The following is a 22,750-nucleotide window of genomic DNA, read 5'->3' on the forward strand; positions in this document are numbered from 1 at the left end:
TAGGAACTGGACATTCCTACATTGGTGACCCCGACTTTTGCGAACGGCTTTCGCAGAAGGAACAAAGCATGGAAACAAACACTGTTGCATTGAAGCTACCGTAATTCTGGGAGCAACAAGCGACCTCGTGGTTCATCCAGGTTGAAGCCCAGTTTGCACTACGGAACATCGTTGCGGATCAGACCCGATACTTTTACGTGGTCTCCGCACTTGACAGCTCCACCGCCTCGCGGATCGTCAGCCTGCTTGAGAACCCCCCCGGACGACCGCAAATATGAAACACTCAAGGCGCGGTTGTTACAGGTCTTCAGGCTCACTAAGTCGGAGCGCGCCCGCCGACTGCTCGCTATGCCAGGCCTCAGGGACTCCAAGCCGTCTGAGCTTATGAGCCAAATGCTCACGCTCCTTGGCTCCGAACCGGAATGCTTCCTCTTTAGGGAGCTATTCCTCAGTCAGTTACCGGAGCAAGTACAAGCTGCCCTGGCCAGGTCCGAAGTCACAGACTGCGCAGCGCTTGCTGCCGAAGCGGACAAGATTTTCGCGGTGACGCAGCAGTACTGCGCTGCCACAAGGCGCCCATCCCCCACAGACGGCGCCCCAGCTCCTCAACCTTCGGGGCTGTGCTTCTATCACGCGCGGTTTGGCGCAAAAGCCAGATGTTGCCGCCCTCCCTGCAGCTTCTCTCCCCAAAAAAAAACCAGCTGCAACCCCGGCAAAAAAAGAACGGGTCTGATGGGTGCCCCGCAGCCATGATGGCAATCGGAAATGCTGGCAAGCTGCTGTTCATTATCGATTCCATCTCTGGTCGGCGATTCCTATGCGACATCGGTGCACAGTACAGCATTCTACCCGCGTCCACTATAGATGTACAAGCTGGGGGGCACGGCCTCTTCCCTCGAAGCGGCTAATGGCGGAGCTATTCGGACTTTCGGCAAACGGCGGGTCCAGGTGTGCTTCGGCGGCCAGCGATTTGTTTGGGAATTTGTTACGGCCAAGGTTTCACAAGCCATTCTCGGTGCGGATTTCCTGTGCGCCAACGGCCTCCTGGTCGATGTGCGGAACCGGCGGCTGATCAACGCGGCCACGTTTCACTCTATTCCTTGCCACCGTTGTAACACCATGTCGCGCTCCGTCTCCTGCGCTTTCCCAACTCCGGATGAGTTCGCTCACCTGCTAAGTGAATTTCCAGACCTACGTTCTCCTCTACGGCCACAAAACATGGTGTGGAACACCACATCACCACCACCAGTCCACGCGCGGGCCCGGCGCCTCAAACCCGGCAAGCTGGCAGTCGCGAAGGCGGAGTTCGCTACGATGGAACGCCTGGGGATTATTCGCTGGTCAAATAGTCCCTGGTATTCGCCTCTCCACATAGTACCGAAACCTGGCGGTGGATGGTGGCCATGTGGCGACTTAACGACACTACCACGCCTGATCGATACCTGATCCCCCACATTCAGGATTTCTCTGCCCATTTGGCAGGGAACACCATGTTTTCCAAGGTGGATCTTGTCCGAGGCTACCACCAGATCCCAGTACACTCACAGGACGTGCAGAAGACCGCAGTCATCACCCCATTCAGCATTTTTGAATTTTTGAGGATGCCTTTTGGGTTGAAGAACGCCGCCCAGGCCTTCCAGCGCCTCACGGACTCCGTGCTGCGGGACCTCAAGTTCCTTTTCATCTACTTAGACGACATCCTCGTGGCCAGTCGAAATAAGGAGGAACACATCGCGCACCTACGCACCCTCTTTCGACGCCTCAGCCAACACAGCCTGATTCTCAACCCGGCCAAGTGTCAGTTTGGTCTGCCCCACATTGATTTCCTGGGACATCGCATTACATCAGAGGGAGCGGTGCCTTTGCAAGCGAAGGTGGAGGCGGTGACATCCTTTCCGCACCCGCAGAACATCAAGGCCCTGCAGGAGTTCCTCGGAATGGTAAATTTTTACCACCGTTTCGTGCCTAAGGCAGCTCTGCTTATGCCCTTGAGGGCCTCGTACAGGGGCTGCAAGTCTGGCAAGGATCCGGTAAGCTGGACGGTCGACATGGACCAGGCGTTCAATGACACAAAATGCGTTCGATGACACAAAACGCGCCCTAGCCAACGCGACCATGCTGGCGCACCCGCTGCCAGGTGCCACCATCGTCCTCACCACCGACGCGTCAGACTACGCCATCGGCGCAGTGCAGGAACGGTGGGTAAATGGAACATGGCAACCGCTGGCTTTCTTCAGCCGTCAACTACGGCGAAACGAACGCGCGTACAGTACCTTCGACCGGGAGTTGCTGGCTCTTTTTCTGGCCATCCGCCGTTTCCGGTTCTTGTTGGAAGGATGTCCTTTCACTGCTTTTGTGGACCATAAGCCACTAACGTTCGCTATGGCCAAGACTGCCGAACCGTGGTCAGCCCAACAACAACGTCAGTTAACGTTTATCTCCGAATTCACTACTGATATTCAGCACGTGGCCAGTAAAGACAACCTGGTGGCAGATTGCCTCTCCCGCGCAACCGTTCATGCAGTCCAGCTGGGCATCGACTATGCCCTCATGGCTGCGGATTAAGCTTCGGATCCAGAGCTGCAGGCTTACTGAACCAACATCTCTAGCCTCCAGTTGGCCGATGTCCCATTCCATTCCGCAGGCACCACGCTGCTTTGTGACGTCTCCATACGAGACCCTCGCCCTATCGTGCCGGTTGCCTGGCGCCACAAAGTGTTCGACGCCATTCACGGGTTGTCACACCCCGGAATGAAGGCCTCTCAGAGGCTGATGTCGTCCAAGTTCGTCTGGCGGGACATACATAAAGATGTCCGCGACTGGGCCAACACCTGCGTGGTCTGCCAGAGGGCCAAGGTTCAGCGCCACATCAAAGCTCCATTGGCCAACATTGCAGTTCCGGAACGACGGTTCGACCACGTGCATGTGGACCTGGTGGGGCCACTTCCACCTTCCCATGGGTTTACACACATCCTAACGATGGTAGACCGCACCACTCGATGGCCAGAGGCAGTTCCCTTGTCATCCACCACTTCGGCAGACGTAGCCAGGGCGTTCATCTCCTCTTGGGTCGCCCGTTTCGGGGTACCCGTGGACATCTCTTCTGACCGTGGACCACAGTTTACCTCTGAGCTCTGGAACGCAGTGGCTCAGGGGCTCGGCATCAAGCTACATCGCACCACAGCCTACCAGCCACAGGCGAACGGCCTGTGTGAACGATTTCACAGGTCGCTAAAAGCCGCACTGAGGGCCAGCCTCCAAGGCGCTGGATGGGCAGACAAGCTACCGTGGGTCCTGTTGGGACTTCGCACGGCACCCAAGGAAGATCTTCACTTGTCCTCTGCAGAGCTAGTCTATGGTCAGCCGCTGCGAGTGCCAGGGGACTTTCTTCCAACGCCAACAGAACCTTGGTCCGCATCCGACCAACTCCTCAGCCACCAGGAGGCAGCCAGGTGTTTTGCACCAGTACCAACATCGCATCACGGCTCTCAGAGCTCCCACGTCCCAGCAGAGCTGAAGAACGCCGAATATGTGTTCATCCGCCACGACGCTCATTGGGATCCGCTCAAGGCCCCTTACACTGGTCCTTTCCGCGTGCTAGAGCCGGGAGACAAAACTTTCTCGATGGATATCGGAGGTAAACCGGACCACATTTCGGTTGACCGGTTGAAGCCGGCACACTTGGAACTTGACCGCCCTGTCGAGACCGCACAGCCGCCAAAACGCGTTCGACCGCCCACAGTCGCCATGCCAGATCAAGTGCAACCGCCCGCCACCCAGCAGCTTCCGCTTCCGGTGTACAGAAGTCGCTCTGACAGGCTTGTCAGGCCTCCTCGCCGTTTGACTTTTTCTGTTAAAGACAATTCTGGGGGGGGCGCATGTGGCAGAGCCACTAAGAGACTCGGATCAACTGTATATAATTCCCTTTAACAATGTGCTAGCTACAGCCTGAATCTGTATCTTTGTATATACTGTTTGCATGTACAGAGCGCGGTCCCTTTAAGAGCACGGGTAAACGCGATGACATCACGCCGTTCATCACATGATCCCCAATGGCGGGAAAAACGTGATCATGTCATGACGCCGGCCACGGGACCGCCCAAGCAGTCCTCGTGGAGCCTCCGAACTGATAAGACCTAATTCGTAGTTCTCTTGCGTTTGTTTGTTAAACTCAGTTAGTTTTACATTAAACATCTTTTGATTGATCGCCTGAGTCGACCTCAGTCTCTTGATAGGAACTGAACATTCCTACAGTATCATGTAATACATCCAGTAAACATATTGGCCCAGAAATTAGGATCGGGGGCTTGCCGCGCGTGCAAGCCCCCGATGTGCACTTGCCCGGCGCGCCGACATCTGAAGCCTGGGCCAGCTTGGAATTCCTGTCACTGGCCCGGCTCAGATGTCGGCGCGCTGTGCTTGCCTGATCCAGCGGCGTAGTTAGTGCGATGTGCCGGCTGGGATCAGGTGAGCACTGGGCAGCCAATCAGGGAAGGGGAAACTTCATTCATGAGTTTGATAGTAAGAACTGTCAAACTCATGAAAACTATGGGCGCCCAAAACACTACTTAAACTGTAAATAAAATTTTTAAAAACATCGCAGTAATTAAATGAACTATAAATAACTTTTAAAAACTATTTTAAACAATTAATCAAATTTTTGAAAAAAATAAATTTTTAAGAAATCGGGTCTAAAAATAAACTTACCTCACTGTAAAGTCCTTAAAAACAATAAAGCTGTGGAAAAAATGTTATAATTTTAAATAATAGACCACTTACCTTAAAGAATCAAGTCCTTACGCCTCCTTTTTATATGTCTAAAAAGATCAGGCCCTTACACACGGGCAAACCTGTCAAAAAGAAGGAAGTTCAACGCGTGCGCGCAGGGTCCTGCGCGCACGCGTTGGACCTCTGAACCCCTTGGAGGAAATGCCGGTTTCCCGCGCATGCGCTGTGCATGCTGAAATCCGGCACTTCCAACGGGCCCACGCGTGAGTACCCCATCCGTACTCGCACGTTGGGACCGGAATTACTGGCCCATTAATGGATAAGAATCCCCATTTACCCTGGAGAAGTGGATTACTAACCCAGGTGAATGTTCTAATGGGGGGTCATACGTAGGTCCATTCCATTGAATGTTATTGCATTGAATAGCAATCAAATGCTGTTTTGCAGTCTGTATGAGCCCAAAAGGCACTTGTTTATGGATATTTGTGGTGGGAAAGGGATTTCCTTTGGCCCAGGATTCCTTTTTTGATCTCTCCAAAAATAGACTTGTATTTGGGGAAGAGGGAAGAACAGGAACTCTGGCAGATTACATCAACGTGATGGCCTTTGTAAAAAGTGGGTTAGTTATCTTGCAGAATTTTATCCCATCACAATCAAATTAAACCATATTTTGATTTGTAAATAATAAATGGTTGATGCATCTGTTGAAGCATCTATAACGCAAATCACTCTCAGTCCATGCCCTATTTTCACTATCGGCTTTATTCATTTAACAAAAAATGTCTTAGAAAAACTTTTTAAAAAATTAAACACTGTGGGGCTTACCAGATTTTAGATTTGTAGGATTGGGATGGGCGATTAGAAGCTCATCACTAGTGTAGACACTTTGGCCCAGAAATTCGGGTCGGGGGCTACCCGCGGGTGCAAGCCCCCAATCTGCACTTACCTTGCGCGCCAGCCGTTGAGCTGTGGGGCCCCGTGGAATTCCGATCCGGGGCCTGGTCCAGCTGCCGGCGCGCAGTGCTTGCGTATCCCAGAGGAGCAGTTAGTTCGATGCGTCCCCTGGGATCACGTGGGCCATGGGAATGCTCCATTCATAAGTCTGACAGGAAGTGCTGTCAAGACTTATAAATACTACGGCCCCAAAATAGCACTAAATCTTCAAATAATTTTTTTTTAAATCACATTTTTAAAATAAACTATAAATTACATGAAATAACTATTTTAAACAATTTACATTTTTGAAAAAAATAATTTTATATTTTAACTGGGCTAAAAATAAACTTACCTTGCTTTAAAGTATTTAAAAATAATAAACCTGTGGAAAAAATGTTTTAATTTTAATTAATTCACCACTTACCTAGTAAAAAAGCAGGCCTTACGCCTGCTTTTTACATTTCTAAATTCTGCAGGCTTACGTTCCCGGAGAAACCTGTTTTTAAAAAAAAAAACGAAGTTTGATGCACACGCGCAGCCTCCCCCGCGCACGCGTTCGAACTCTGAACCCCTTTGTTAAGTGGAACGGAAGTGCCGTTTCCCGCGCATGCAGGAAACTGGCACTTCCATCGGGCCTACGGGTAAGTACCCCGTGCGTACTCGCCCGTGGAGACCCGAATTTCTGGGCCATAGAAACTTGCCTAAAGAGCTGGTTAATGCTCACAATGTGATAAATATGTTTCGTGCTGATCAGCAACTACTTCCATTTCTATTGCACTCTTGTACACAAAGACACCTCAGATCAGGCATTTTACTCTGCTCTGGGTCTACCGGCTCTTTTATGATTGATGTAAAAGCAGGTCGGGTTCTGGTAAGGAGAGGGGGCTATAGTCCAAAGGTATATTACAATGATGCTGTAATATTGAATGTGTAAAGTGGAGAAGTAAAAAAAACCAAGAAACATTCACTTTCTCACCAAGATTCTATACAAGCTTTGAACTCAATTGTATTGTAGTCATGATAGCAAAATACTGCAGATGCTGGAAATCCGAAATAACAACAGAAAATGCTGGAAAAACTCAGCAGGTCAGGCAACATCCGTGGAGAGAAATTGGAGTTGACGTTTCGGGTCGAAACCCTTTTTCAAAACTGGAAAGGAAATAAAATAGATCGCAGCCCTGCCTTCGATCTATTTTATTTCCTTTCCAGTTTTGAAAAAGGGTTTCGACCCGAATTGTCAACTCCAATTTCTCTCCACGGATGTTGCCTGACCTGCTGAGTTTTTCCAGCATTTTCTGTTGTATTGTAGTCATGTTTGAATATCAGACAATATTTTAAAGGCTGCTGCCCTGTTTCTGTTTGGCTCTAACAAATATAATATATTAAAACTCTTCCTGTCTGTAAAACCTTACTTCTGTTAACATAGTTCTGTGTCAACTTTTGCTATTATGAATTCCTCTGTCTACATTTATAATGGAAACTGCTGACATAAACTTGCAATGTAATTACACATTTCAGCCAGTGGTGGCACTATAGCACCTCAATTTTGTCTCCCAGCTTGTTAGCCAGGACTGCTGAGAAAATCCTATGTTCCAATCAATTCTCTACATCTTCTCCCCAAATTGCTGTACATTTTTCTATTTAACTAAAAGTAATATCAAAAATATATAAAATTAAGGAGAGAATGTATAACTTTAATATGTGTGATTGAATTACATCTGTGTGTGTGGTCCAGTAATCCCCTTCCTCTAACCTGGCCTTTCATTGTGTGCAACACCACGGGACATTGATTAGTTTCAATGTAAAAATTGTGAACTGAACACTAAGAAAAAATGTACTGTACAGCATCCTTGTTGTAAATCATCGTCTCCTTCGACATAAAGCATTCATGGTGTCAGCCGTGGCTCAGTGGCAGCACACTCGCCTGAGTCAGAAGGTTGTGGGTTAGAATCATGAAATGATACAGCACAGAAGGCCATTCACCCTGTGTTGGCTCTTTAAAAGAGCTATCCAATCATCCCATTCCCCTGCTCTTTCCCCATAGCCCTGAAAAATGTTCCGCTTCCAAGTATTTATCCAATCCAGGCAGTGCATTCTAAATCATAACAAGTGGTTCAAGCCCCACTCCAGAGACTTGAGCACAATGTCTAGGCTGACACTTCAGTGCAGCACTCGCTCAGTACTGCACTGATCTGAGGTGCTCGCTTTCGGATGAGATGTTAAACTGAGGCCCTGTCCGCCCTCAGGTGGATGTAGACAATCGCATGGCACTATTTTGAAGAAGAGCAGGGCCAATATTTATCCCTCAATCAACATAATAAAAATAGATTACCTGGTCATTATCACATTGCTGTTTGTGGGAACTTGCTGTGCGCAAATTGGCTGCTGCATTTCCTACATTACAACAGTGACTATACTTTAAAAGTGCTTCATTAGCTGTAAAGCTCTTTGGGACGTCCTGAGGTCGTGAACAGCGCTATATAAAGGCAAGTGTTTATTTAAAAACACATGTGTTACTTTTTAACTATTTGCTTGTTTGTAATGTCTTTATATTCTCTCTTCTCAGATTGCAGTGGAATAGGAGTACCACCATTGAAGGATGCAATGTCAATCAATTCTTCAAATATTGATTCGTTTAAAAACTGCACCAAAATTAATGGCAATATAGTCATTTTGGCAGTGGCTTTCAAAGGGTAAATTATTTCTCTTTCCTTAAAATGTTCTAATCTTTTATTGTCACATGCCAATTGTAGATTATATTGGAATGGTGAATGATCAGGCAGACCCTATGCTGGATTAAGGGATAAAACTAAACATTACTTATAGCATATGTTCTGAGATCCCAGCATTAAATCTGTTAAATTATTCACTGAGGCATAAAAACTTGGTCCATGACGAGTCAATTTTATATTTTTTTGTAATTCTGTTGACTTTATAATTTTACTTTGTTCATTTTTACTAACTCTAATAATTTAGAATTTTTGTTCCATCCAGAGACTATCCCAAGAATTGTCTCCCTCCTAGCCATAATGGATATTATTCAGGTCCACATACACAACATCAATAATAAGTTGAGACACTGCAAGTTGGACCTGCTTCAGTGATACCATCCCAATGCATCTATTCACTTCACCAAACAATATCAAGATTTTTAGAGCTGCCTTTTCCAGGACAAGATCTTACAATGGTCTTTTCTTTGACTATTTGTCTGAAAAATGTGCCCTATGACTTTTTCCCCCAAAATGTAGGGGGTGGAAACACCCAATTGTAGACCTTATTGTAGAGTATTCCTTTTATTTATATTAATCACGGCTGTTGGTTTGAAGAAGACCCACTTACATTCTTGAATAAAAATTACATTAAAGAAGGATAGCACTCAATTGACAATTACTGTGCAATCATATCTGGTTACCTGTAGAGCATACCCATGTGTTCCTCAGTATTTAGGTAGTTCATCTATGGAGCGCTGTATATTCACCATATTGTTTGGTTAAATGAATTGATGCCCTGGAATGACAATCAATGGGGTCCAACTTATTATTAGTATTGCATTTGTGAAAGAAAGAAAAAAGAAAGAACTTGTATTTCTTTAGCACCTTTCACAACATCAGAATACGTGGGATTTTTTGTGGGTTTGTAGGCCTGTAAATGTGCATTGTGTTCACAAATAAATACTGATAAGGAAAGGATAGTCCTTCCCGCTAACACTAATGATAAAGGGCGGAAGTGCTGCAAAGGAATCCCCCTTGGCTTAAATCATCCAGTTTTTATGATTTAAACTTTCTAGGTAAATGTGGTACAAAGTGTATGACATGAATCAGTCATTCATGAAAGAAAGACTTCTGAAATACTACTGAGCGGCCTGCAGGTGGCGCTGTCCAGGAAGAGTATAAATGCTCGGGCACGGGCCCAGCCGCAGGCCGCTCAGTATTATTTCATAAGTCTTTCTTTCATGAATGACTGATTCATGTCAATGTACATATGGCCAAGGGCGTTCAACTGAGTTGCTTCATCTTTAGATACTTTTACCACACTAATCGGAATGTATCTCTTTTAACTAGCAACCGTACTACATTATCAGTAATTGAGATTTTGCTTTTTTGTACTTCAAATATCAAAGCAAAAAGCTTTTAATGCAACGTCAAAAGTTACCTATGTTTAAATATAGTGGAGTAGAGTTTCCACTTTGGATGCAATCAGTGATCCAGGATTCCTTGATATATTTACCAGTGGTAACCTGGTGCAGTTTAATTAACGCAGCTAAAAATGGTTTTATCACAAATATGCATTTTAATCAGAGTGTCTAGTACACCAGCTGTGAGTAACCCTATTTTAAATGACTGAAAATGACTTTAAAAAACTATACAGAACCATTTACTAGTTACATGGGTGTACAGTAGTCAGTTTCTTAGTAAATTAAAAATAATTATATTCAAAAGCTTTTAAATGATGCCTTTTGGTGTCCATGCCCCTAAACAAAATCTTAATTTTTGGAGCCTCCTCGAAGGTCCACAAACAAGCTCAATTAGCAGAAACTCACAATGATGATTAATTCGTTCTGGGCAGTTTTGTGGGCAGGCTGGCTTCTAACGCCATGTATTTTAAACGATCACAGAAACTCGATTTGAGCTTAAAACTCTGCGATCTTTTGCGCTAGTTTGGCTGATTTCAGGCGCATTGTGCTGAAGAAAACCACACAACTTAGGGGGAAATCTTACTCTGTGCATGTATATTTGATTGAAACTACTGTTGTAGATAGTTTTGATAATGTAGTATGTACTGTTAATTCATGCTTTTCCATTTTAGTGATCCCTTCACAAAAACAGCTCCCCTTCCTCTAGAAAAACTGGAAGTCTTCAGAACTGTCAAAGAAATAACAGGTTGGTTCATTGGAAACCTGCTTCCAGGCCTCCGCCTATTAAAATAAAATGAAATTTATTTGCAAATGAAGTACCCTGTGTTCTGTATCCTCGCCTTTTAGAGAGATCCAGGGTGTCACGCTGCACCTTCTCAACACCATAGGCGACCTTGGTTTCTCCTAATGCGATGAATTATGAGAATTGTTACATCACTGCAGTTGGCTTTGTAGATGTGCTGTAACATTTTGAGACTTTTGGCTCAAACAAAATAGATTTTAAAGAGTCCTTTAAAAAGGACTATGCTTAAATTAAAAAAAAATAAAAACTGAAAAAATATATTTTAATCATTACTCTGCAAAATGCACGAAGGCTCCAGCTTGGATCAGGATAGTCACAGAATGCATTTGAGCTTCAGGATGTTGCAGCACACCCCTGTGGAAAAACCTTAGGACATTTTTCTACATTCAAGATGCTATATAAATGCAAGTTGTTGCAATTTCCCAGGTAGAAGTTACCAATCATAGCTGTGTTATTGTGGAAAAATGTCAAGTAGAGGGCGTTAACTTTGAGGCAGTCATTTCAGATGACTTTTATATTCCTTCTAGCAGATGGTTCTTTGGATGCTATAGGAACAGAAAAATGTACAAGGCAGGAATAGAAAATGATTGTTCATATCCTCAGTCTCACAAACATGTCCCATAATACCTATCACACCCCTCTAACACATTTTCCTCCAGGTACTTATCTAAATCTCCTTTGAATTTGATACAATTAGCCTGCACTGCCTCCCTTGGCAATCCATTCCATATATTCATTACCCTCTGTGTAAAGTAATTAAATCTAGTCTATCTTTTCACCCTCCCTCTTAAAAATTGAAGCTATGTCCTCTTGTTGTAGAATCAGTGACTATGCTCAACATTTTGATGTTTATGTTACCTATAACCTTTAGGACTTTGAGTATTTCTTTAAAATCTCCTCTGAACTTTCTGTTCTGCAGCTCTGCTCCTGATCAGGTACCTAATCCCAGTTATCGCTGTCTCTCTTTGCACCCTCTCCCATGTCTTTCCTTAGCATGGTGACCAAAACGGCACACCGTGCCAACGCTCCGTATAAACTCAAATCAAACCCTGAGATTTGTGCTCTATTCCTATGGTTAAACGGCATGAGATTCTATGTGCTGTGTTCACTGCAACCCCATACTGTGCTGATGGCTTGAGCAATCTATCCAGCAGTATCTCCAAATTTCCCTCCTGTATCATGTCCTCAAAATATGATCATTTAGTTTATATTACCAATGTTTATTTTTTTTTAATCTCATGACTTTACATTTGTCAAAATGAAATGACATCTGCCATTCATCGGCACTGCTCACCAATCTATCAGGTCCTCCAGTATTTAAATAGCCTGTTCGCTGTTGTTGTTGAATTTTCCCCCCACCCCCTAGTTCAGTATCATTTGGAGTTTTGTTTCTGCCCCCATTTCCAAGTCATTTATGTACATTATAAACAGCAACGTCCCTACCCGAGTAGTTTCCTCCTCCGTGACAACCAGCTTCAAGTACACCCACCCTTCCCATGTTCCTAAAGTACAGTGTTACATCTCAGATTTCTCTGAAAGGTGTGGATACAGAACACTGGCTACATGATTCAGTTTTAAGAAAACTGCATTTTATTTTTAATTGGATTTGATTTACTTTTTAATGAAAATTAATGTGGAAAAGAGGGAATCCAGCTGTTGAGCACAGATCAGTGATAAGCTGGTTGTGAACTCTAGCTCGATGCAGTAATATCTCTCGCGTTTCTTCAACATGTGCTCGTGATATGAAGTTTCACAAACATTATGTAATTCATTTTTAATATACTTCTGTTTTCACAGGGCACTTGTTAATTCAAAATTGGCCAGACAATTACACAGATCTTCAGGTTTTTGAAAATCTTGAAATTATACGTGGCCGGACACAACATCAGTAAGTGGTTTATAAAGCTGTAGTTTAATAGGAACTATTTATTAATGGTAAATTGTCATTTATTAATTAATTATGTTGTGAACATTTTCACTAAGGAATCACTTCATTTTATCACAGTCACACTTGCTCATACCTGGAAAGGAAGATGCAAGGATTGTTAGCTGTGTCCATTAAATTCATTATACATTAATGTCAGATTCAGAATTAATATGTTGACAATTTAATGCCATGGTCATTAAAATATGAATGACTTGGTGGCGCCCAGTGTACCAGTTTGCACTGTTGTGAAATAGTGGGATGTGAGTTTGTTTCCTCGATCCTTTGTTCCTAATTTTGCCAATCCACTAAAATCTAGTGGACAGGTGCAAAAAGTAATCAGAAAGGGCAATGGAGTGTTGACCTTTTTCTCAAGGGAGCAGGAATTCAAAATTAAGGAAGTGGTGCGTCAGTTGTATCGAGCCTTGGTCAGCCCCATCTGGTGGGGGGGATCCAGAGCAAGAGGCCATAATCTTAAAATGTAAGGCTAGGCCATTTAGGAGTGAAACAGGAAGCACCTTTTCATGCAAAGGGTAGTGGAAATCTGGAACTCGCTCCCCAAAAGGCTGTGGATGCTGGGTCAAATGAAATTTTCATGGCTGAGATTGTTAGGTAAGAGTGTTGAGGGATATGGCGCAAAGCCTGGTAAATGGAGTTGAGGTACAGAGCAGCCATGATCTAATTAAATGGTGGAACAAGCTTGAGTGGCTGGCTGAATAGCCTAATCCTGTTCCTGTGAGAGACCGTAAACAAGCATTGGGTCTCATCACAAGAAGATGGAAATATTGGTTGACAAGACTAGGCCTCTCTTGAATGTCATCTTGTGGCTAGTTACAAAATAGGATAAATCTTGGAGATGGCCTGCCTTCCCTGGTTGGGGAATGGACTGTGTCATAAGAAGACCTAAAAGAAACCCCCACCTCCCCCCCGCTCCCCCCACCCCCCTCAAAACAACAAAGTCAACTGCAGAGATGAGACAATACATTAATGAGTTATGAGACAAACCCAGAATCTCAGGCTTGAATCTTAGCCTCCATTTAACATATGTACCAGGGCTGTTGGTGAGTTGATTCTCATCACCTGGAACAACAGTCACAAGATGCTGGCCAAAAGAGATGGGGCAATATCAGTAGATGGGGGCTGAGCTGTACCATCACAGACTAGATGTTGTGTATGTACCTTTAAGGGAATAACTGGTCTAAGACTGCAGTACCGGCAGTGACCACCCCTGTATAAAAGGCGCTAGCAGCCTTCTGTAGTTTCAGTTTCCCGATTGTCTCCATTCAGTAAAGACTTGTTATAATCAACTCCTGCTGTCCGTGTCTCAATTATACACGGACATAATATTGGCGACGAGCAGATACGAACTTACCTACAGTCTGCACCACCTCATGGGATCCATTCCTGAAGTGAAGTGAGCAGAGGTCGAGGCCAGAAGGAAGAAAGAAGCAGTAGAAATGGGTGTCGACCGTGGACATCCGCCCCTGAGTCAGCGGAGTTGAAGATTACAGGAGAAGCTGTCGAGAGCGGGGCTTGGTTCCTGTCGACGGTGCTTCAGCTAATCGGGCTGGTGGCATGTAGTACACTGATCCTTCCTGGGCTGCGGCGGTCTAGAACTCGAGCGGGTGGCTTGCAACGGGGCCGAGCAGCGTTGTCAGGAAGAGGAGAGAGAGAGAGGGTGGAGCACACAGGGCGCGGCCGGTGCTACGAAGCCGGGCAGCGTACGGACCCGAGAAGAGGGAGGCAAGAGTCCCACAGGGTTGTTCCACGACGGGAAAATAGTAAAATAAAATAAAATATTAAACGCGCAGAAAATTGCGAGGAGCTGCAGGTTGCAACGGAAACCGCGGAAAGCAGCGTTAGCAACAGCGGGGAAGAAGGCAAAGCGCGGGAGGTGCCATCTTAATCCAGCGGGGAAGAAGGCAAAGCGTGGGAGGCGCCATCTTAATCCAGCGGGGAAGAAGGCAAAGCGCGGGAGGCGCCATTTTGTTAAATCGGGGAAAAAGGCAAAGCACGGGAGGCGCCATTTTAGATTTCAAAGATGCCGAAGACTGGCTGTATCACTGCCTTTGATAATGCAATAGAGGACTGGACCACGTATGTGGAAAGAGTCGAGGTATATTGCGAGGCAAACGAAATAGCCGATGAGAAAAAGGCATCGGTACTGCTAAACTTAATGGGCGCAAGAACGTACGGCCTATTGCGGGACCTGATTACTCCAGCCAAACCGAAGGCGAAGAGTTTTAACGAAATTGTTGCTATCCTACAGGAACACCTAAACCCTGCACCGCTGCTGATAGCAGAAAGATTTAAATTCCACAGGAGAATTCAGCATAAAGATGAGAGCAATGCTGAGTACCTTACAGAACTACGCAAGCTATCAAAGCACTGCCAGTTCGGAGCAGGACTGGCAGATGTCCTACGGGACAAATTTGTCTGTGGACTCCTGAGTGAAGGAACACAGAAGAAGTTACTCTCAGAGAAAGAGCTGATGCTAGATAAGGCTTTCCGCGTGGCAGTATCGTATGAAGCAGCAGCCAGGGGAGCTGCGGAAATACAACAAAAGCCACAGGAATACGGCACCCACGAAATGACACGGGGATTTGCAAAATGTTATCGCTGCGGCAGAACTAACCATGACCAGAAGGACTGCTGGTCCAAGGACAAAATATGCAGGCAATGCGGAAAGATGGGACACATTGCACGAGTTTGCAGGTCTGGGAAGAAGACCAATGACAACAAAAAGGCTACTAAGGAACCGTACAAGAAAGTACAAAAGATGACGGACAGTAGTTCCGAAGACCAGATGAGCGATAGTGAATCCGGGAACGAGACTAAGCTGTCTCAAACTTCACAATGTAATCGCAAAAGAGGATCACCGAACCATTTGGGTCACCCTCACGATAGCAGGGTCCCAAGTTAAAATGGAATTGGATACAGGATCAGCGCTAACCGTCATGAATCGACGAGACTACGAGCGGCTATTCTCACACATACCCTTGAGAGAGACATCCATCGTCTTGACGACGTATACGGGGCAAAAAGTATACCCCAGAGGAAAAATAAGGGTGCCTGTCGAATACAACGGCAAGAAAATACGGAAATTGTATCTCTACATACTGCAAGATGGTGGACCACCATTATTGGGACGTGAATGGATCAGAAAGATAAGCTTAGATTGGCACTCCATTCAGGCAATGACGGTGGATGGTAAAAAAAGATGACGACGTCACTCCTGGACGATTGTCAACAATCTTAGCTAACGCCAAAGAGGTATTTCAACAAGAACTGGGCATGCTTAAAGGCGTAACCGCCTCGATAAAAATAGAAGAGAATGCAATTCCCAAGTTTTTCAAAGCAAGACCGGTACCATATGCAATTCGCCCAGCCGTCGAGGCAGAGCTGGAGAATCTGGAGAATGCAGGCGTGTTATCTAAGGTAGACTGGAGCGAGTGGGCGACACCCATCGTTCCTGTCATGAAGAAAACGTTAAACAATAAGTCTGAGGAGCCAAGGAAGGTTCGCATCTGTGGGGACTTCAAGGTGACGGTGAACCCAGTCCTTCACACAGTACAATATCCTCTTCCAAGGATAGAAGACATCTTCGCCTCACTATCTGGAGGGAAGCGTTTTACAAAAATTGACCTAGCACAAGCGTATTTGCAGATGGAGGTTGAAGAATCCTCTAGGAAGTATCTCACGATAAACACTCACAAAGGTCTTTACCAGTATCATCGATTGGTATTCGGAGTAGCATCAGCTCCGGCGATATGGCAAAGAGCGATGGAACAAGTCCTGCAAGGGATTCCGGGGACTCAGTGTTACTTGGACGACATCCTAGTGACAGGTGAAGATGACAGTGAACACCTTAACAACCTAGAACAGGTGCTCACTAGACTACGGGAACATGGGCTACGAGCCAACCGCCCCAAGTGCGAGTTTTTTAAGAAACAGATATCGTATTATGGCCACGTGATTGATGAAGAGGGGTTACATAAGTCCCCATACAAAATTGAAGCGGTTGTTAAGGCCCCAGCGCCTGAAAATGTGTCGCAACTGAGGTCATTCCTCGGATTGGTGAATTACTACCATAAGTTTTTACCGAATTTGTCCACAATTCTGCACCCACTGAATGCCCTACTATGAACGGGAGTAGCATGGAAATGGAGCAATGACTGTAAGCGGGCCTTTCAGAAGAGTAAGGACTTAATCACTTCAAGAGAAATATTGGCTCACTACAACCCATCACTACCGATAAGACTGGCGTGTGATGTGTCTCCCTACGGCATTGGGGCGGTACTGTCACATAAATTCCTTGATGGTTTAGAGAGGCCGATAGCTTTTGCGTCACGCTCGTTAACTTCAGCCGAGCGTAACTACGCCCAGATTGACAGAGAGGCCCTCAGTCTAGTGTGGGGGGTGAAGAAGTTCAATCACTACCTGCACGGTCAAAAATTTACTCTACTAACTGATCATCAACCTCTTGTCTCCATTTTCAACCCTCAGAAGGGCGTACCGATAATGACAGCACAACGGCTACAGAGGTGGTCCCTTTTCCTAGGGGCACACCAATATGACATCGAGTACAAAGGAACTAAACAGCATGGGAATGCTGATGGATTGTCGCGCCTACCGTTGCCGACGGTGGAAGAAGAACTTGCAGTGGATCCAATGGAGATATTCCACTCGACCATAGTCGAATGTCTCCCTGTGACGAATGTAAACATAGAAAAGGAAACACGAAATGACCCGACACTATCCCGGGTCTATGATTTAACGGTGAAGGGATGGCCAGCACATGGCGAACCACTGCTGCCAGCATTCTCGCTGAGAAGAGAACAGCTGTCAGTGTGCAGAGGAACCTTGATGTGTGGATCCAGAGTAGTAATTCCACCCAAATTGAAGGATAGAGTGCTCAATGAGCTTCATGAGGGTCATCTGGGAGGGGTAAAAATGAAGAACTTAGCCAGAGCATTTGTGTGGTGGCCGGGAATCGATAGAGAAATCGAAGAGATGACCAAGAGCTGTACAGGATGCCAGAAGGTCCAAAATGCCCCACCACAAGCCCCTCTACATCCATGGGAGTGGCCCTCATCTCCATGGCAAAGGGTGCACATTGATTTTGCTGGTCCCTTCATGGACTCGATGTTTTTAATTGCGGTGGATGCACACTCAAAGTGGCCAGAGGTAATAAAAATGTCCTCAACCACCACAGAAAAGCTATCACAGTCTTACGAACCATATTCGCCAGGAATGGGCTGCCTGAACAGATTTGCTCTGACAATGGACCACAGTTTGTGTCTGAAGAGTTCCGGAGGTTCTTAAAGAACAATGGTGTTAAGCATTACACATCCGCCCCATATCATCCAGCCACTAATGGATTGGCCGAGAGGTTTGTTCAAACATTCAAGAAGGCTATCAAGGCAATGTGTAATGAAGATATACCCCTACAACACAAGGTGGACAACTTCTTGTTTGCCTACCGGAATGCGACACATGCGGTTACCAACCAAACTCCAGCCATGATGTTCTTCAATCGAAGACTACGATGCCGCTTGGATTTGGTTAAGCCAAACGTCCGAAGAGATGTGGAGAACAGGCAGTTTCAGAATATGAATGAAAGGCCGACCAGGAGTTTTAAGATAGGTCAACCAGTTTTGGCCTGGGACTACCGCACACAGAAATGGCAGCCAGTAATGATTTGTACACGGCAAGGACCTCTCATGTATACCGTGGACGTTGGAGAGAGCATTGTAAGACGCCATGCTGACCAGATTCTAGAGTCACTGGAAAACGTCAACTCCACACCACGATCTGATACACCTGGCGATGAAACCGACGTACCAATTGCATGTACCGCAGAATCGGTGATATTGGAAGCAGATGAACCAAACAACGACATTGATCCCGACTCAACCTTGCCAGAAGAACCTGATACCCCAAAGAGGCGTTATCCAGACAGAATCAGGAAGCCTCCTCAAAGACTGAACTTATAATTGCTTAACCTCAACCAATGTATCTAGCAACTGTAATTGTGATTGTAATTAGTTATCATTTAGTTGTTAAATGAATGTTATGTACTGTTTATCTAAAAGGGGAGGAATTGTTGTGTATGTACCTTTAAGGGAATAACTGTTCTCAGACTGCAGTACCGGCAGTGACCACCCCTGTATAAAAGGCGCTAGCAGCCTTCTGTAGTTTCAGTTTCCCGATTGTCTCCATTCAGTAAAGACTTGTTATAATCAACTCCTGCTGTCCGTGTCTCAATTATACACGGACATAATACTAGACACTTCAACAATACCAGTATAGATGAGCTAAATAGACCTGAATGGAGGGCCAGGGTGGGGGAATAAAATGTAGCAAAAATGTAAAATAAATGCAAACGCGGTTTATCTTTCATCAGTTTTCTAAATAAAGCTGGACCTTTAATTTATTTTTAATTCAAACTGATTTGACATAATTTAAATCTAGCATTTATTTCACACCATTACAACAGAAAGAAAGATAAAGAAAGTATGAACTTTCACAACTTCGGGATGCCTAAAAGTGCTTTTCAGCCAATGCGGTACTTTTGAAGTGTAGTACCTGCTGTAATGTAGCAAATGCCCAGCCAATTTTTTTAAATGAAAATAGCTTGTCCTATTACCGGATGGTGACTTCTTTGTTGTGGGTATAAATTTACTAAACTCATGCTATGCAGATTGGAATTGGAATGTAGATTCGTACAGAAGGGAGCAGTATAAAAATGTACATTAGTCTGATTTTTGGATGATTTTGATTTGCAAAAATATAAGTAAGTACAATGCACTAAGAACACAGAACCAGAGCATGATTGCAGCACTTCACTCCAGAAAGAATATTTTTTAAATGTGTATTTATCCATTCACTTGTGTCGGTGAATATAAGATGTCTTTAATCTTGGGCCTAAACTACTGTCTTGTTGATATAGGTGCAGTTTTCTTCACCTAACATCTTTCTGTTTCTGTATGTGTTTAGTAGCAGTATATCATTTGCTTTGGCCAACCTGGGCATTAGCTCACTGGGATTGCGTTCACTCAAGGAGATTAGCGATGGTCAAGTAAGAATCATCAATAACAAGAACCTCTGCTATGTTGAAACCATGCACTGGGATCAACTTTTCAAATCTCGCAGACAAGCGCAGAAAATAGCACAAAATAAACCAGAGGCAGAATGCAGTAAGTGAACAACTTCAATTGGAAGTCTCTTGGATTTGGATTTTTGTGGGGTCATTTAGAATGAAGCTGTCCTCGTTTGGCTCTGGAAATCAGCAAACTACTCTGGTTTTGCTTTGTTTGAATATGTCAAAGCATTGCAATATAAACTTTTTTCTAACCTAGAGCTTTATGCTATGTGTTTATCCAACAATACTAAGCTCTTAATAAATTTAACACATCAGTATATTTTTAAACCAAAACTAGATATGGATTTTACTCCTTCAATGGAGGAATGATGAGCATTACTTCTGAAAATGGATGTTCCATGTGTGTATATATAATCACTAATTGTAGTTCTTTAGTGATATACAAATATAATTTTCAAGAAAAATTATAGTACCTCAATATCTTCATTTGGGAAGCAAAGAATGCTGGGAGCCATCACTATCGGCATGGATTTGTGTGCAATATGCTGAAATCCTAATATGTTGCCCTGATTATATTAAACATAATTCAGTTGCTCTCATTAAATTGTTCCATTAGTTTATTTTGAAATTGGGCCTACTACAAACCAACAATAGCTCCATAACATTTCATTCCCTAGCACTGACATCCCTCGCGTCGACAAAAACAATTCCCCAAATCAATTGCCAATGCCCGAAACAGCCACATGATGTGACATTTCTAATAAATGCTCTAATCGCCTTGATGAGCGAACCTCCCTTTTGGAATTCTGTGGTTACCTTATTCTCTAGGTTACGTTCCACAATCGGCATGTAAAGGTCATTCAAATGTGTTGCTTTTCACTCCCTGCCAATGAACATTTTCTACTTGTGCACCTCAGCAGCTTAAAGCACTTAACTGGGTTTTCAACAATCTTATTTGAGGGACTTTTAATAACCAGACTCTTGTTTTCTTTCAATATTATTTCAAATGGAAATTATATCTGTATACATTTAAAACCAGATGATATCTCAGTATTTCAATTAAAATCATAAATGACATGCTCTTTTCTACCAGATGAATTTAATGCAAACATGCATTTCCCCTCCACCCCAAACATTACGCTGAATTTTTCATTAATTCAATTACACACAAATACTTAAAGCAAGCATTAAAATTTAGTGGAACATCCTACAGCGATCTGCACCAGTGCAGTGAGATTGCTAATTGACAGGGCAACAGCTTGGAGCAGCTGTAAGGGACTTTGCTTCCAGGTTTTGAATGCAACATGTTTCTCCAGTCAGTTCCATTTCATCCCCTTCATCCGTCAAAATAAGATGGAAAACATACCACTACATCTGGCACAGCAGCTCAAATAGCTCTGGTCAAAGTGAGATAGCATTTAAGTGTGCAGAATTCTGCCAATTTTTGTTGGATTTGATTATTTTATGACTTGTGCCTGCCAGATATAAACACCTAATTGATGGTGTATTAGTGCTGTACTTTCTCAGAATTTCAGAACGTTTAATACAGAAGGCAGCCGTGTGCCTGTTCTGGTGCTAACTCCTCCATTGGAACTATCGATTCTAATCCTATTTCCCTGCCTTTTTTCCCACTTTTTTGATATTTCAGTTCAAGTGTTAACCTAATTTTCTATTGCAACTATTATCAACTATGCTGGTCATGTTTTTTGTAGACCTTTGGTTCTTCTAAAATAAGACTTCTATATCTTTGGGGAAAGCTCTTCCCGTTACAAAATCCCAACAGTTAACAGCATTCTCTGCTCATGTTGTGAAGACCTAAACAAACAACTTAGATAATATCAGTCATAATGTGTCGCATTTGTAAAATTAAAATGCATTTCTTGCATACACTCCAATTATAACATTCTTCAAATCTGAAAATTAATTCTTGTTTCTACCCACCTAGTTGCTCAAAATAAAGTCTGCCATTCGCTGTGTTCTGACAATGGCTGCTGGGGTCCTGGACCCTCACAGTGCTTTTCCTGTCGTCATTATGTTCGTGAAGGAGAGTGTGTTGAGAAGTGTAGTGTTTTTGAAGGGTAAGTAAGATGTAAGGCTTGTTGGAATGCTTGATGAGGCCATAGTTATTTTTTAAAAGCTGCTTTTACAATGGCGTAACTGGGGTGATTGCAGGTCCCCAAATGCTGGGCTTCCAGCAGCCAATGACAACCCCAGTGTAACCTGCCAGATTTGTTGTGATCTGGAATGCATTGCCTGAAAGGGTGGTGGAAGCAGATTCATTAGCAACTTTCAAAAGGGAATTGGATATATACTTGAAAAGGAACAAATTTCAGGGCAGGGGAGTGAAGCTGATTGGTCGCTCTTTCAGAAAGCTGGCCTATGCACGATGGGCCGAATGGCAGCCTCCTGTGCTGTATGATTCTATGATTCTATTTGCTAATGTGAATGTCCAGGAAGACCTGATCTCCAGAGACTTGAGCATATAATCCAGGCTGACTATTCAGTGCATTACTGAGGGAGTGCTGCACTGTCGTATGGGACGTTAAGCCAAGGCCCTGCCTGCCCCCTCAGGTGGACATAAAAGATCCCAAGGCACTATTCGAAGATGATCAGTGGAGTTCTCCCAGTGTCCTGGCCAACATTTATCCGTCTAATTGATTTTTTGGCAAACTCCAAATGACCTGTTTCTGTGCTAGATATTCTATGTGTAATTCTATGTAAAGTTCATAAATGTTTATTTCCCTCTTCTGTCAATTAAAAATAACTTTGTACGGCATGAGGATAGGAGTTACTGTCATTACATCTACCTTGTCTGAGTACAACATTTTGAAAAGAGTTATTGATGCATATCTGTGTCTTGTAACCCTTCCCCTACACCTTCAACTGGCACAGAACTTGTTACCAGCTGGGCTATTACTTTAGCTGAGAAATTCAATATAGGATTAAGTACAACCTCTGACAATTCAGTCATTTTTATACTGGAAAAATTTGAATTATACAATAAATCAAATTAAGCAATGTAAATAACATGGAAAAAAATTGAATTATCAGTTCATTTGTATTAAACAACTTTCAATTAGTGTAGACTGTACTAAGCATGCAGTGTGCTTGCACTGATAC

The 22,750-nt window shown here is 44.1% G+C and overlaps 1 protein-coding gene across 1 annotated transcript in view; it reads left to right on the forward strand.

Moving 5' to 3' along the window:
- egfra (epidermal growth factor receptor a (erythroblastic leukemia viral (v-erb-b) oncogene homolog, avian)) overlaps positions 1 to 22,750 on the forward strand; it is a 369,473-nt gene that overhangs the window by 275,077 nt on the left and 71,646 nt on the right. The window contains exons 9-13 of the mRNA XM_085988057.1: positions 8,231 to 8,357; positions 10,471 to 10,544; positions 12,399 to 12,489; positions 19,525 to 19,724; positions 21,576 to 21,708. Coding sequence (XP_085844183.1) covers positions 8,231 to 8,357; positions 10,471 to 10,544; positions 12,399 to 12,489; positions 19,525 to 19,724; positions 21,576 to 21,708 — 625 coding nt within the window. The remainder of the gene's footprint in view (positions 1 to 8,230; positions 8,358 to 10,470; positions 10,545 to 12,398; positions 12,490 to 19,524; positions 19,725 to 21,575; positions 21,709 to 22,750) is intronic.

The sequence above is a fragment of the Somniosus microcephalus genome, chromosome 5 (genome assembly GCF_052327205.1).
Source record: "Somniosus microcephalus isolate GS21.2 chromosome 5, FLI_Smic_1.0, whole genome shotgun sequence".
Taxonomy (NCBI): Eukaryota; Metazoa; Chordata; class Chondrichthyes; order Squaliformes; family Somniosidae; genus Somniosus; species Somniosus microcephalus.